The sequence below is a fragment of the Hemiscyllium ocellatum genome, chromosome 42, assembly GCF_020745735.1.
Source record: "Hemiscyllium ocellatum isolate sHemOce1 chromosome 42, sHemOce1.pat.X.cur, whole genome shotgun sequence".
Lineage (NCBI taxonomy): Eukaryota > Metazoa > Chordata > Chondrichthyes > Orectolobiformes > Hemiscylliidae > Hemiscyllium > Hemiscyllium ocellatum.
This window is the reverse complement of record NC_083442.1, coordinates 9760716-9777191: the sequence shown is the minus strand read 5'-3', so window position 1 is coordinate 9777191 and position 16476 is coordinate 9760716. Positions and strand designations below refer to the sequence as shown.

Sequence of the window (16476 nt, the reverse complement as noted above, 5' to 3'; positions counted from 1 at the left end):
AATGCACAGTAGCTTGCCTCTTGCTTCCAGAGCATCTTGGAAGAAATGCATTCTCTTCTTCAGGCAGCAAAAGCGTCAAGGCAGTGACATCTTGTGCTGTCCATCTCAGATTCCAAGGCATCTTTAACGCTTGATGGAGAGTTTGAGCCCCTGGGTTCTGGAACCATCAGGAGTTGGGCATGATTTGCTCCTGCAGCACTTGCAGTATTGCAGCTTTCATGTGGTCCACGTGCTTGTTCAGGACCATCAGACCTACCCAAACTTTACATATCACTGTACCTGACCTTGCACTGAATACGTCTCATACTCATGCAAGGACATTTCTGTGGTTCCAACACCAAACTCCGTTCCCTGAAGTGAACTGTCTCTCTCACTCAGCCACGATGTGTTGGACTGGTTTGGATAAGGTCAGAAGTCACACGACACCAGGTTATATTAAAATTACAAGCTCACAGAGCACTGCTCGTTTGTCAAATGACAAAGCTACCTTCATGTGTCGAAGGAGCAGCGTTCTGAAAATCTGTGATTTCAAATAAACCTGTTGGACTATAACCTCCGGTTGTGTGACTTCTGACCTTGTTTCTCACATTAGCAAGGTCTTGTGTGTGGCATTGGCATTCCTGATGCTGTTTCACCTTCCACCCACACCTCACCACCCCCACCCTGCTCTGGTAATATCAGGTTCAACCTGGTGCTAAATCTTCTCAACTCCACTAGCATCTCTGTTGGAGCTATCCCTGTAGTTGCATGAAGGGTTGTCCTATAATAAAATGAGAACTGGGTTCATTTGGTATTGAGTGAAGCTGTCGGCTGTTTCTTTAACTCTGCCTTAAAAGTTTGGACTGCTCTTTCTGCCAGTCTATTGAATGATGGATGATATGGAGCTGCCCTTATATGGCAAATACCATTTGACTTTAAGAAATACTCAAACTCCCTGCTGGTAAACAATGGTCAATAATCTGTGACCAACACTTTTTTTTTAGATTAGACTTACAGTGTGGAAACAGGCCCTTCGGCCCAACAAGTCCACACCGACCCGCCGAAGCGCAACCCACCCATACCCCTACATTTACACCTTACCTAACACTACGGGCAATTTAGCATGGCCAATTCACCTGACCCGCACATCTTTGTGACTGTGGGAGGAAACCGGAGCACCCGGAGGAAACCCACGCAGACACGGGGAGAACGTGCAAACTCCACACAGTCAGTCGCCTGAGTCGAGAATTGAACCCGGGTCTACAGGCGCTGTGAGGCAGCAGTGCTAACCACTGTGCCACCGTGCCGGGAGTCCATACTGTAAAAGATGTGCACAGTTTTTTTATTGTCGTTCATGTATTTCACAAATGAATTCCATGCAGATCCAGCCATTTTACGTGGGTGTCTACAATGACTAACAGTATTGAGTCCATGAAGGGACATGAACAGTCAACGTATTAGCTTTAAAATGGTGATGCACAAGGATAGACCGGATCTAAAAGTTGAAGTTCTAAATTGGAGGAAGGCTAATTTTGACGGTATTAGGGAAGAACATCCAAAAGCTGTTCGCAGCTAAAGGAATGGCTGGAAAATGGGAAGCTTTCAGAAATGAGATAACAGAAGTCCAGAGATAATATATTCCTGTTAGAGTGAAAGGAAAGGCTAATAGGTGTAGGGAATGCTGGATGACTAGAGAAATTGAGGCTTTGGTTAAGAAAAAGAAGGAAACATATATCAGGTATAAACAGGAGAGATCGAGTGAATCCTGAGAAGAGTATAAAGGCAGTAGGAATATACTTAAGAGGGAATACAGGAGCACAAAGAGGGGACATGAGATAGTTTTGGCAAAGAGGGTAAAGGAGAATCCAAAGGGTTTTTATAAATATATTAAAGACAAAAGGGTAACTGGGGAGAGAATACAGCCCCTTAAAGATCAGCAAGGCAGCCTATGCGTTGAGCTGTAGAAGATGGGGCAGATACTAAACAAGTATTTTGCTTACTGTGATTGACTGAGAAAATTTAATGCATTATAGACAAGTTTGCAGATGACATAAAAAGATGGGAAGGCAAGTGGTGAGGATCACATAAGAGTATGTAGAGTGATACAGACAGACTAAAAGGGAAAAAAACTTGACAGATGGAATATAATGAGGGGAAATGTGAGATTAGATTACTTACAGTGTGGAAACAGGCCCTTCAGCCCAACAAGTCCACACCGATCCTCCGAAGAGCAACCCACCCAGACCCGTTCCCCTACACCTAACACTACGGACAATTTAGCATGGCCAATTCACCTAATTTGCACATCTTTGGACTGTGGGAGGAAACCCACACAGACACAGAGAGAATGTGCAAACTCCACATCGACAGTTGCCCAAGCTGGAATTGAATCCAGGTCTCTGGTGCTGTGAGGCAGCAATTCTAACCACTGTGCCATCATGCCTCCAGGTTATGCACTTTGGCAGGAAAAATAGAGGAGCTGAGGAATATTTAAATAGAGAAACACTGCAGAAAGCTCCAGAAAAGGGAGATTTGAGAGTCCTCACCTATGAATCAAAAAAAGCTAGCATCTAAATTCAGCAGATAGTAAGGAAGGCAAATGGAATGTTGGCCTTTATTTCAAAGGGAATGGAGTATAAAAGTAGGGAAGTTTTGTTAAAACTATATTAGTCACTAGTTAGACCACAGCTGGATTATTGTGAACAGTTTTGATGCCCTTATTTAAGGAAAGATATACGGTATTGGAAGCAGTCAAGAGAGGATTCACTACGCTGATACAGTGTATAGAGGGACTGTATTCTGAAGAGAGGTTCACCTAAACAACTCATTGGAGGAAGAGGCTCCACCAATATTCCTATCTTCAAACTTGGGGAATCCAAGCACATCAGTGCAAAAGACCATGCCGAAGTGTTTGTACCTATCTACAGCCAGAAACACCAAGTGAATGTCCACCTCTACCTGTTCTGGAAGTCTCCAGCATCACAGATGCCAATCTACAGGTGAATTTAATTCATGCCACTGATATCAAGAAATAGCTGAAGGCGCTAGACCACAAATGGCATCAAGTGGCCCAAGCAAAACTGGAGTCAATGGGAGTTGGAGAAAATGTGTTTGGAGTCATACGTAGCAGAAAAGAAAATGTTTGTGGTTGTTGGAGGTCAGACATCTCCAGTCCAGGACATCATGCCTCTGCAGTGAGTGGGACTTGAACCTGGGCTTCATACCTCAGATGAAGGGACACTGCCACTATGCCATAAAACACTCCTCTCCTTGTATTACAGAATAGATATTTTTCTATATCAACCTATTCAGAAACGTTATTACATGCCTCTGAAGTGGATTGAACTTGAACCCAGGCCTCCAGTCCAGAGGTAAGGATGCTACCATTGTGCTACAAAAGCCCTCCTGTGCCAAACCATCTTCAGCTGCTTCATCGATGACCTTTCCTCCATCACAAGGTTAGAAGTGGGATATTCAGTAATGTTCAGCAGCTTTCATGGAACCTCAGGTACTATGTCAATATGTAACAAGATTTGGACAGAATCTTGATTTGGGCTGACAAGTGACGAGCAACATTTGTTCCACACCAATGTCAGGCAATGATCTTCTCACACAAGAGAAAATCTAACCATTACCCCTTGACATTCAAAGGCACTGAATCACCCAGTATTGGGTAACCACCATAATGAACCATCCACCTATATTGCATGAAGAAATATTCAAATTAAGTCAGACTGCCACAACCTTTACAATGTCTTTTCAATTTCCATATTTAAGCACCAATTTGTTTTATCCTAAAGTTTCAACATATTTCTACTGACGTTAACAATGAGAGCTCTGAGCCTTCCTTTTCTTTTGAAAGCAATCTTTGACTTAACAAATTATACAAAGAGTTTGGAATTAACTCAGTTATTTTCTGAATGCTGTCATTTGATCTGACAAAAATCCAAACCAACCTTTCCAGCCACCAGCGTTATCATGTAAGATTTAAATTGCTTCACCCGAAACGAACACTTGTAGGTTTCAAAGTCTACCTTTCTTCTCAGAGTTTCACATGTTAACAAGGTTCTGAATTCCCAGCAGACAATAAATAACAAGTTATTAGGCAAGAGAAAGAGGCAAAACAGCATTGTAATTATCGAGAGAAGGCAACATTAAGTCCTGTTACACTTCTCAAATTCGGCATATTTTTCTCAAATAGTAAATTGTAACAATTCCCTTCAATGAATGTCTGATGTGGTGCAGAGTTACACTGGTCAAAAATCCCAGATCACAGTGCTGACCCTGCTTTCAGTAACACATCTTGAAAAATGTCCATGTTATAGAAGAGGTGGTACTGGATGTCTTAAAACGCATAAAGATGGATAAATCCCCAGGACCTGATCAGGTGTAGGCAGAAGTGGGTACTGCAGATGCTGGAGATTAGAGTCAAGATTAGAGTGGTACTGAAAAAGCACAGCAGGTCAGGCAGCATCCAAGGAACAGAAAATCGACGTTTTGGACAAAAGCCCTCGAAGGGCTTTGTCGGAAATGTCGATTTTTCTGCTCCTCGGATGCTGCCTGGCCTGTTGCACTTTTCCAGCACCACTCTAACCAATCCTCTCTGATCAGGTATACCCTAGAATTCTGTAGGGAAGTGATTGCTGGGCCCCTTATTGAAATACTCACATCATCGATAGTCACAGGTGAGGTGCTAGAAGACTGGAGGTTGGCTAACGTGGTGCCACTATTTAAGAAAGGCGGCAAGGAAAAGCCAGGGTACTACAAGCCGGTGATGGGCAAGTTGTTGGAGAGAATCCTGGGGAACAGGATTTGGAAAGGCAAGGACTCATTAGGGATTTTCAACATGGCTATGAGTCTCAGTGGATCGGGGAGTTGAGGGGTACAAATGATTCCAGACCCTCTGATCAAACAAAATACAATAAATATAATTTGAACCAGATCTAGGATGTTGCATTGGTGAGGTCATCACACCGTACTGCACCGTCCGATTAGCACTAATCTTAGATAGGAGAAAGTGAGGACTGCAGATGCTGGAGATCAGAGCTTAAAAATGTGTTGCTGGAAAAGCGCAGCAGGTCAGGCAGCATCAAAGGAACAGCCTTTCCTGAAGAAGGGCTTATGCTCGAAACAGCCTTTCCTGAAGAAGGGCTTATGCTCGAAACGTTGATTCTCCTGTTCCTTTGATGCTGCCTGACCTGCTGCACTTTTCCAGCAACACATTTTTAAGCACTAATCTTAGATAGTGTTGGTGTAGAACTGAGACAATTTCACAGCTTGGCCTTCCAATTGTGAACATGACAGATAGATACCCAATAAATGCAAACACTAACACTGAGCTGCAATCAGTTTTGCTGCTGAACTGTGGAAACAGCCAGTGCCCACTTGAGTGTACAGTTGGACAATGTGATGTGAAATGAATCTTCTTTGACTGGGGGGGTGGGGGGTGGGGGGAAGAAAAAAAAAGCAGGAAGCACTCACCAGTGTAGGTCCACTCGGATCCTGCAAATAAAATATGAAAAACATTATTTAAGTGAAGTCATGAAGTGTGCATTATTCATCTTTGTACACAGTCAAACACCACTGGTTAGATTTTGGTGGGAAAATGTCAATGGTGCATGTGAACATGACTGGTTAAGTTGGTCGGTAAATTCAGGAGATGAAGAAATATTTGGGAAAAGGAGAGAATTGTAAATCACTAAATTTACTATTTGCTTCAAGTTGGCAACATATCCCCTTTAAACTCCACATTATTTGTAAGAGAATGCTGAACTTGCAAATTAATTACCCATTAGTAAAATTCAAAGATGTAAATAGCAGAACATTTTTTACACCACTTCATAGATGCTAAGGCAATGGCCAGATAGTATATCTTGTATAATCTCAGTCTGGTAGGTAATAGTTGTTGAAAATTAAAATTACATTTTTCTTACTTTTTCTTTGCCCCCCTCTCTCAACTAATCTTTTCTTTCCCTCAGTTTCTGCACCAGATTTAATCCTTTGAAGGTGCAGTACCAGCGGACTGGGTTGTAAATCTTAAATCAACTATTCAACAGAAGCAAAAGCTGGTCAAAGTAGAGAAATTTTCAGACTTGTTCATTCAGAAGAATAAACACAAAATATAGATAAAATAAAAGATGCTGGAGATCTGAAATAAAAACACCAAATCGAAAAAAAAAGAGTCCTTTTGGACCCAAGAAGAAATTTAATTGGCCCTGGGAAAACATGGATGGAAAGAAACTTGTCTGAGCTCTTCGAGGCCGAAGCAGAAAGTCCAGAAGGGCTGTATTTTTAGAAGTCTTTAAAGATAGTAGTACAGATTGCCTCCTCACACATCACTATCCCGGGTACGATTCTACCCTCAGGCGACTGTCTGTGTGGAGTTTACACATTCTCCCGGTGTCTGTGTGGGTTTCCTCCGGGTGGGCCGATTTCCTCCCACAGGCCAAAGATGTGCAGGTTAGGCGAATTGGCCTGGCTAAATTGCCCATAGTGTCCAGGGTTGTGCAGGTTAGGTGGATTATCCATGGGAAATGCAGGGTTACAGGGTTACAGGGATAGGGTAGGGGGTGGGTCTGGAATGCACTTTGGAGGGTCCGTATGGATTGGATGGGCTGAATGGCCTGCTTCCACACTGTAGGGATTGTATGATTCTAAGTTGAATAAACCCAGAATAAAACCCAATAAACCAGGACAACATACAAACTCCAATTCCCCAAGAAACCCTTCATAATATACAAAATATCCCATTTACAAAGTGCAGGAGCGATTCGCTGAGTGAAACTACTGCACTTATCCGTCCAGACCCTGGTGACTGCAGCTCATTAAATTAACCTCAGACATTCCAGAGCTTTGCTCCGTTTCAGAGATCCTGGTCTCATTTATCACTAAATATCCAGTGGAAAACCAATCAGTCTGAGGACTCTGAAGCCCACCCTCCCCTACTATCACCATCAACCCCAGGCTGAGGAAACCTCAAAACGGACTCCCTTCCAGTCTGCGAGGGCTCCCCCGCTGATTCTTCTGCAGCCTGTCTGACCCCCTCAGTGATTTCCCCCTACCTGTGAGGGCTTCCTCATCCAAACGCCAGTCTGTGGGGACACCCCTGGGAACACTGAACCCACACCCGAGTGAAATTAGCCACAATGAAACTAAGTGAGATGCCTTAATTAAATCTCCCCATTCTCCCACCTTCCTCACCCCGAGAACCCCCCCCCCCCCCACGCCAACGCTGAAACTCACCCTACTTGCCGAGCACCCCTCCAAACCCTCGCCCTCTTCACTGTCCCCTCTTCATCCCTCATCCCCAAACCCTCACTCACCTCCAGACGCCAGACCTCTGCTCCTTAGATCCAGGAGGCGAAGAATGAGAATCGCTGATCTCCAGAAACGCGACCGTGAGCCGAGGGACATGATTCAGACTCAGGCTTCTCCCCTCTCCGTCTGAGTGTCTGAGCTGTTTCTAATGAGGGTTGGGGGTGGGTTCGGCCCAGCCTCTCTGGGCGTTACTGTGTAGAGCTGCAGGACATAGTGGGACCCGTCTAACCGGTTCAAATCTTATTTATTTACTCATTCATCAATTGCATTGCGAGATCTGTTTTGTCTAGTCAGAACAGCCTCCTCACCAGCTCCACCCCCTGTCCCTGAGTGAGGGTCAAGGGGCTGGAGAAGGGGATAATGTATTTCCCCAAAAGTGTCGCTCTCTTTCCTCATTCTGCATTCATGCTCTACATTTCATTGTTTCCCTGAAATGAAACAAAGAACGGCGGATGCTGAAAATCAGTAATAAAAATAGTAAATGCTGGAGAAGCTCAACAGATCTGTGGGAAGAAAACAGACTTTCCTTCAAACTCCAGCGACCCAATAATTTCTGTTTCATTTTCACAGTCTCTCTTCGACGGCTTCAGAAATCTTCCCAGATTGAAGTAATTGAATTCTCTGTCAATTTAAAAATACCAGTGCCTCAAGAAAAACAGATTTGTAACAATCAGGTTAAGCGCTGAAGCAATAAAATAATGATTGAAATATTCGGCCATGAGTTGGGGACCGCCTGGACCAGCGAGCAATGGGAAGGTTAACTGTCTCACACTGCAGCCTAGTTAAATATGGACAAAGGGGAGGGGGGAAGGGGAGATGAATGTCTAACTCCATACATCTCATTGTCATCAATTACCAATAGTTTCAAACAAAAAGCCGTGATCCCGGGAAAGCTGCAACAAAAACAGAAATGATCGGAGAAACTCAGCATCTCTAGGGGAGATTCAAATTTCCGGGGGGTTGCATTGAAAAAAGTTTGTGTACTTGCACAAATCCTACAGCAGTTCTGCACAGACTTTGCATATCAAGAAATATAAACTTTGAGTCGTACATTCCCAGCAAAAACCGACGGCACTTCGCCCTAACTCAGGATACTATTTGCCTACATTTGAGGCAATGAGAGGCAACTGAACCCAGCCTCAGGGTACTTTGGCAGAAATACCTTAAGAGTGTAGTCCTTCTGTTAGAAAGAGCAACGATTCCTTAAACCCTGGAAGTCAACGGATACTGAAGCAGCCTGTGATGCTTTGAATAGGGGAACTACGTGTAAGGAACGGTGTCGAATGAGTCATCACTTTCACGGGAAGTCATATCTAGGTTGAGAACAGACTGGTTTTGCTTGCAATTCGGTTCTTGTTTTGTTTTCTGGGTGCAGACTGGAGACCAGTAGGAACAAAACAGAAGGTGATGAAATGGCTGACAAGGGGGCAGAATGAGAGAAAAGAAGCAATAATGGAGAGGCAGAGAATGTGTGACTTTGATGAGACATGATTTGGAGATGCCGGTGTTGGACTGGGATGTATAAAGTTGAAAATCACACAACACTAGGTTATAGAACAGGTTTAATTGGAAGCACTAGCTTCCACCTGATGAAGGAGCAGCGCACCGAAAGCTAGTGCTTCCAATTAAACCTTTAGGACTCTAACCTGGTGTTGTGTGATTTTCAACATTGATGAGACAGAGTGGCAATGTGGTAAATGTGAAATGGGATGAGTGAAGGGTGGCACAGTGGGTCAGTGGTTAGCACCACAGCCTCACAGTGCCAGGGACCTTGGTTTGATTCCAGCTTCGGGTGTCTGCGTGGAGTTTACACCTTTTCCCTGTGTCTATGTGGGTTTCCTCCGGGTGCTCCAGTTTCCTCCCACAATCCAAAGATGTGCAGGTCAGGTGGATTGGCCATGCTAAATTGCCCATAGTGTTATGTGCATTAGTCAGAGGGAGGCAGGTCTGGGTGGGTTGCTCTTCGGAGGGTTGGTGTGGACTTACTGGGTCGAAGGGCCTGTTTCCACACCGCAGGGAATCTAATCTAATTGATAATTGCAATTCTAAAAGGTTCCCAGCTCCATGTGCCTTCCACCAACTCAAACAGAAGATAAAAACCAAAGAACTGCTGGAAAACCTCAACAGGTCTGGCAGCATCTGTGGAGACAAAGCAGAGTTAACATTGATCCTTCTTCAGAACATTTTGGACATTGTTTCACAGTTTGGGTATAAATTTGAGAAAGTTTTGTGAGAGATGATAGAGAGATTGTTCCTCTTTATTGCCCACCTTAACTGGCTGAAACCATTTTGTCTGTTTTAATCCCAAGGAAAAATAACTCATTTCCTTATGAATTTCAGAAGAAAGACAAGTGTCTGTTGCTTCATACAATATACAATATAATACGATACACCCTCATACTCATGTATATTCACTGACATGATCAGTATGAGATTGCTGTTAGACATTTCCCACTTTTCTTAGGGTGAAGTCCTGGCATCCTTTCTTTGTCCGCTCAAGAAAAAGAAGTTTTGGACCGAGGAATTCACTGTTGTTTTAAGGTTCTTTTTTAGTCTAATCAAGTCAAGGTGCAATACCCTATCGTGAATCCCAGTTGCAGTTCCTCAGAGTGAGAGATCAAGGCCAGCCAGTGCCTTTGTGTACATACATTTTCAAACTGAGTGTCTTTGGCAGGGTCTCACCTATTCAATTGCATAGAATCGTCTAATCAAACATGCTGTAAGGCAACTCTTTACCCAAAGCTTATTATGTCATGTGACCAGTGCATCTCTTTCCATTTTCTGATCCATCATTTCTTATGGTAAGGCCTTTGATAAATTTCAAAAATTCAAATACCATTGTGGTAAGAGAAAGCTTTGCGCACCAATTTTCTGGATTTTCAATTTGAAGTTGAAAAGTCAGCAAACAATATTGTAAAGTTGGATCAAAAACAGAAATTGCTGGGGAACCTCAGCAGGAGAGAAAACAGTGTTTAATGTTTCAAGTCCAGTGGCCCTTCAAAAGGTCAAATAAAACCAGTCCCATGTAACATTGTTTGCAGACATAAATTAGAAAGTTTGAAATTCCAATTCTGAAGCATCATGGTCACTGGGTTCAAAAAGTTAATCCTTTTCTCTCCACAGATGTTAACAGACCTGCTGAGTTTCTCTTGCAATTTTTTTTGGTTTCAGATCTTCAGCATCTGCAGTTCTTCATTTCATTTTAAAATTGGATGTTTTAATTAGTTGGAGAGGTACATGCACTAACCACAGGACGAATCATTTGCATTTTAATGACTTCTAAAAGATATGTACAAAACAATTATTTGCAGTTGAGTAACTTTGCTAGACTTAACCAGACATCCAAAAATCAAGATTAGCTCAGGGGTCCTGCAATTTCAAGTTAACTGGCAGGAAAATAGGTCTCTGAATTGTCAACAACAATTTGTTTTATTGAGAAATGTCCATTTTGTGTTGATACTTCATGGATTCCTTTTTATAGCTCACAGATTGCACCGCAGGAGCTTTGCAAAAAACTTAATTGAGCCAGTGTCTACCATATTCTTAGGCTGTGCAGTCCAGACCTAACCAGTTGCATCTAAAATCATTTTTTTGAAGCTGTGCTTAATTCTTTAGCCATTCATGTTAAATCAGTGTTACCACATTCTCAATCCTTTAGCTAGAATTAATGGCTTCATTTTGTCCATCTATTCTACTCAGTTCAACCCTTTCATGTTTTTGAATAGCTATATCAATTTCTCTCCCTGTGGAAATCGGCTCTGGTTTTGTCAATCTATCCCCATAATTGACATCTGTTTTTCCTGGAATATTGGGCCAAAGATAGGTATATTGAGTTAGGCCACAGATTAGCCATGATCTCATTGAATGGCAGAACAGGTTCAAGCGGCTGCATTGCCTACTCCTGTTCATACGCTTCTGCACCCTTTCCAATTCCTTCACATTACACTGATGAATGTTAGACAGAATGAGCTGAATCTTACAGCGCCAACAATGGTGAATGTTGAGATATTTGCTGCCTTTGTGCATTGGCCCCCTTCAAAAGCCCGGGCCCCATACATGATTGGTAATTGCCATCAAAGTTAAAACTTTGAAGGAGCACCTCAGAACTGTTTGTGCCTATCTGAGATTTGGGCCACTTGGACAATATTTATCGAGGCACCGACCTATTCTTCATTTTTGACATAGGTCAATTGTTAATAGTGGAATCCACCCTACTAGCCTTGCAATGCCCACTCACCCAGATATCTGCAATCACCTCCAAGCCAAGGGTTCAAAATACCCAGGGCTGCTGTGTAAGAGTATTGGCACCCTAATACAACCCAATGATGATATCAGGGCTGTACATCATAATACAACAAGCCCAATTAGAACACTCTAAAAACATAAACAGTCTTGACAGCACGTGGACATGAAAATATGATGATAGGGTTATTCCTTACCTAATATATCTATACATCAGAACCAGATTTATCTCTGATTACCATGTAGCAGTAAGTAGTATTTAGTATTAATGCATGACACAGGTTTATTTTTGCCTTTGCCTTGACCCAAACTCATAATGTGGCATCAAATCACATGATAAGAAAGAGTTGGCAGGTAAATTCGCCCTAAAAACCTCATTAACAGTCTGAAAACTCAATCACAAAGACAAATAGGTCAAGGAAAGCCACTCTCATGTATTTTAACTGGACGAACAGTAAGATGTGGAGACTGAATCTGTGCGGAGCTGCAATATTACAGACCAGGTGCTGGGAAGCAAGTTTAGAATGGGCAGCCTGTGTATTCAGCTAATATGGGCACCATTGAGTGAATGGTTTTGTTTTTCTGTGAATTTGTGATGTAGGAAAATTGACAAAACTAGAACTCAATTCTGGTCTCTGACACCTTGTTTAAAATAGTAAGCCCACAATTCCTTTATTTTCAAGAATGAGTAAATGGTCAAGACATTAGAATACCTACATAACAAGAAAAAAAACTGCAGAATGGTCATTAGAAACTGAAGGAACCAAAGGACCAACTTCCTGACTTCTTTGAGGGTATGACACAAGCTCTTTGTGATCAATCTAGTAACTTCACCCAACACAACTCAGCATACAGCCTGGCCGCTATCCCAAACAACACAGTTTCTAGGGAAATGTAGAGTCAGAGTCTGAGGACTCATACCACCAGAAACCTGGGTTCAATTCCCGCCTCAGGCAACTATCTGTGTGGAGTTTGCACATTCTCCCGTGACTGCGTGAGTTTCCTCCCACAGTCCAAAGGTGTGCAGGTTAGGTGAATTGGCCATGCTAAATTGTTCATAGTGTTCAGGGATGTGTGGGTTAGGTGCATTAGTCAGGGGAAATGTAGTAGAGGTAGGGGAATGGGTCTGAGTGGGTTATTCTTCAGTGGGTTGGTGTGGATTTGTTGGGCCAAATGGCCAGTTTCCCCACTGTAGGGTTTCTTTGAAACCTGGCACTACTGCAAGAATTTCTCTGGGAAGTTCCCTCTATCTTTACAGGATTTTACAGATCAGCGACAGGAACCCGCCACATTTGATTAATCATCAGTGTTTTAGCTAAACAGTGACGCATAGTGACGGTGGAGTTTCCCTTTCTTTTCTTTCAGGTACTTGTTGAACTTCCTTTTACAACTCTGTCCATTAATACATGGCATCTTGCCATATTTCATAGAATCATGGAACTCCTACAGTGCGGAAACAGGCCATTTGACCCAAACAAGTTCATACCAACCCTCTGAAGAGTGATCCTCCTAAGATCTATTCCCCTACCCTATTACTCTACATTTACCCTCACTAATGTACCTAACCTGCACATCCGTGAATGCTATGGGCAAGTTAGCATGGCTAATTCACCTAACCTACTTATCTTTGGATTGTGGGAGGAAACTGGAACACCCGGAGGAAACCCATGCAGCCATGGTGAGAATATGCAACCTTGTGGGCAGCACAGAGGCTCAGTGGTTAGCACTGCTGCCTCACAGTGCCAGAGACATGGGTTCAATTCCAGCCTCAGGCAATTGTCTGTGTGGAGTTTGCACATTCTCCCCGTGTCTGCGTGGGTTTCCTCCGGGTGCTCCAGTTTCCTCCCACAATCCAAAAATGTGCAAGTTAGGTGAATTGGCCATGCTAAATTGTCCATAGTGTTAGGTGTAGGGGAATGGGTCTGGGTGGGTTGCTCTTCGGAGGGTCGGTGTGGATGTGTTGGGCTGAAGGGCCTGTTTCCACACTGTAAGTAATCTAATCTAATCCACACAGACAATCACCTGAGGCTAGAATTGAACCTTGGATCCCTGGCATTGTGGGACATCTGTGCCAACCACTGAGCCACCATGACAGTCTTCTAAGGTTGGCCTGAAGTTTGTGTCTAATACTGGTGTATTGCATTAAATGCTGTGTTAAGATTATTACATTGGTCTAGAGCATAGACAGCTGATTTGGTATATTGCAGGTGAATGTTATAGATGAAAGACAGCAATTTGAAGACCAGTAGGAAAGTTCTCTCTGGTGTTCTAGCTAGTATTTACCCTTCAATGAATCTCACATAGGCAGGTCATCTGTTCCACATTCCTTTTACTGTTTGTTTCAGTTTGCTGCATGCAAACTATATGTCTCATACTGATCTCCATACTTACAGAAGGATGTTAATGTGTTGGAAGCAGTTCAGAGAAGTTTACTAGACACTGTGTGGGCGGCACGGTGGCACAGTGGTTAGCACTGCTGCCTCACAGCGCCTGAGACCCGGGTTCAATTCCCGACTCAGGCAACAGACTGTGTGGAGTTTGCACGTTCTCCCCGTGTCTGCGTGGGTTTCCTCCGGGTGCTCCGGTTTCCTCCCACAGTCCAAAGATGTGCGGGTCAGGTGAATTGGCCATGCTAAATTGCCCGTAGTGTTAGGTAAGGGGTAAATGTAGGGGTATGGGTGGGTTGCACTTCGGTGGGTCGGTGTGGACTTGTTGACGGTGTGGACGGTGTGGAAGTTACTTACTTCCACACTGTAAGTAATCTAATTTAATCTAAAAGCTGGAATAATGGATAGCCTAATGAGGAAAGGCTAGATCTGTATCCTCTAAAGTTTAAAACAGTCAGAGGTGACCTGGTTGAAACATACAAGATCCTGAGGGAAGTTGATCAGCTGGATGTGAACTCGTTGGGATAATCTAGAATTAGATTAGATTCTCTACAGTATGGAACAGGCCCTTTGGCCCAACAAGTCCATACTGACCCTCTGAAGAGTGACCCACCCATTCCCCTACCCTATATTTACCCCTAATACACCTAACATTATGAATAATTTAGCATGGCCAATTCACCTGACCTGCACATCTTTGGACTGTGAGAGGAAACCAGAGCACCCTGGAGGAAACCCACGCAGACATGGAGAGAACATGCACACTCCACACAGACAGTCACCTGAGGCTGGAATTGAACCCAGTACCCTGGTGCTGTGAACCACTGAGCCACCGTGCCATCTTAAATGAATCATAATTTAAAAATAAGGGGCACCCATTTAAGATAGAGCTGAGGAAACTTTTTTTCTCTCTGAGGGTTGTGAGTCTTTGGAATTCCCTTTCTCAAAAGACAATGGATGCAGAATTTTAAAATTTTAACCTCACGCCATTAATGCATTGTCTGAGCTGAGGTGGCACCAATTGTTAGAAAAGTTATCTTGAGAATATAGCTTAAAAGGAGTTCTGGGATTTACGTAACCAAAACTAGCATATCATATTCTAAAAGATGAAAGGCTTAATCTAAAACTGTTTAATGTGTCATGACCCTTTTGCTATAAATTCTGTGTCACTCCACAACCACCTGATGAAAAGGCAGCACTTCGAAAGCTGGTGCTTCCAAATAAACCTGTTGGACTATAACCTGGTGTTATGTGATTTTTAACTAAATAGTTTAAGGCAGAGGTAGATAGATTTTTGATTATCAAGGGAATGAAACATTTTTGGTGGCATGCAGGACTGTAGAATTGAGGTTAAAATCAAATTGACCATGATCTTATTGAATTGCAGAGCAGGCTCAAAGGGTCTTATTCCTCGATGGTATGTTCTGACTTTTCAGGTGTTTGCTGTTTTAATAAACCATTTTGCTCCCATGCTAGCATTTCCGTCCTGCTGTAGTTTTCCAATGGAGCTCAAAACAAACTGGAGGAACAACACTCAGTTTCCACTGAGGCATTTTACAGCCTTCAGGACTTAATTTTGAACAACTTCAGAAGGTGACCTTTTACTCCATTCTGATTATAGCCCCATCCCTTTTAGGAGGCCAAGTCTTTTTGCCACCCACACGTTTAACCAATCTTGAGAGATTTCCCTTTGAATCATGACTGACATCACTATAATGGCTCAATATAAAAGCTGCTGAACAAAAACTTTCCAAATTCAAAAGGGATTTGAAAGACAGGATGATGAAAGATTCTACTCATTGATTGACGAATGACCAAGAAGGGGCATTCATTTTGGGATTAAGACAAAGCAGATGAAAGGCCACTCGGAGCATTTATTTTGATGCAAAGTGGCAGTTACCAATCTTTGGACTGCCCTGAGTTTTCAGGAATGAAAGATTCATCTTTTAGGGTTTAACCACACACACACACACAGAGATTAAATCATAGTCAGTCTGATAGTCTAACCTTCACCTGAGGATCATACATTTAAATTGGGTTGTTGTAAATTTAAAACTGAAAACTTAAAGAGAACGTAAAGGACCCAAAAGCTGTTGACAAATAAATTAATAAATACTAAGGAACCTATGGGTTCCATTGGTAACTAAGAAGGACTTGACAGATCTGTGCGATGCTGACGGAGGTGCATATGTTGGATTTGATTTATTATTGTCACATGTATAGTGAAATGAATTGTCTCACGTGCTATCCAGAACAGAATGCAGACTATAATGTAACAGCTACAGAAACGGTGCAAAGAAAGATCAACTCTAATATATGACAGATCCATTCATAAGATCAGATGGGCTGAGGGGCCAAGGTTTAGCTGATGGAATTTAATTTAGAGAAATGTGAGGTGCTCACTGTAATCAGGGAAAGTCCCAGAAGATTGGAAAATCGCTAACGTGACATCCCTGTTTAAAGAGGGAGTAAGGCAAAAAGATGGAAAATTACAGACTAATTAGCCCTACCTCACTCATGGATAAGATCCTGGAATCCATTGTGAAGGATG

The 16476-nt window shown here is 42.8% G+C and overlaps 1 protein-coding gene across 1 annotated transcript in view; it reads right to left on the bottom strand.

Moving 5' to 3' along the window:
* ca12 (carbonic anhydrase XII) overlaps positions 1–8534 on the bottom strand; it is a 66239-nt gene extending 57705 nt beyond the window's left edge. Inside the window, exons 1-3 of the mRNA XM_060853596.1 lie at positions 8459–8534; positions 7302–7497; positions 5461–5481 (exon numbers count right to left, since the gene is read on the bottom strand). Coding sequence (XP_060709579.1) covers positions 5461–5481; positions 7302–7392 — 112 coding nt within the window. The 5' untranslated portion in view covers positions 7393–7497; positions 8459–8534. The remainder of the gene's footprint in view (positions 1–5460; positions 5482–7301; positions 7498–8458) is intronic.
* Positions 8535–16476: the final 7942 nt, after the last annotated feature.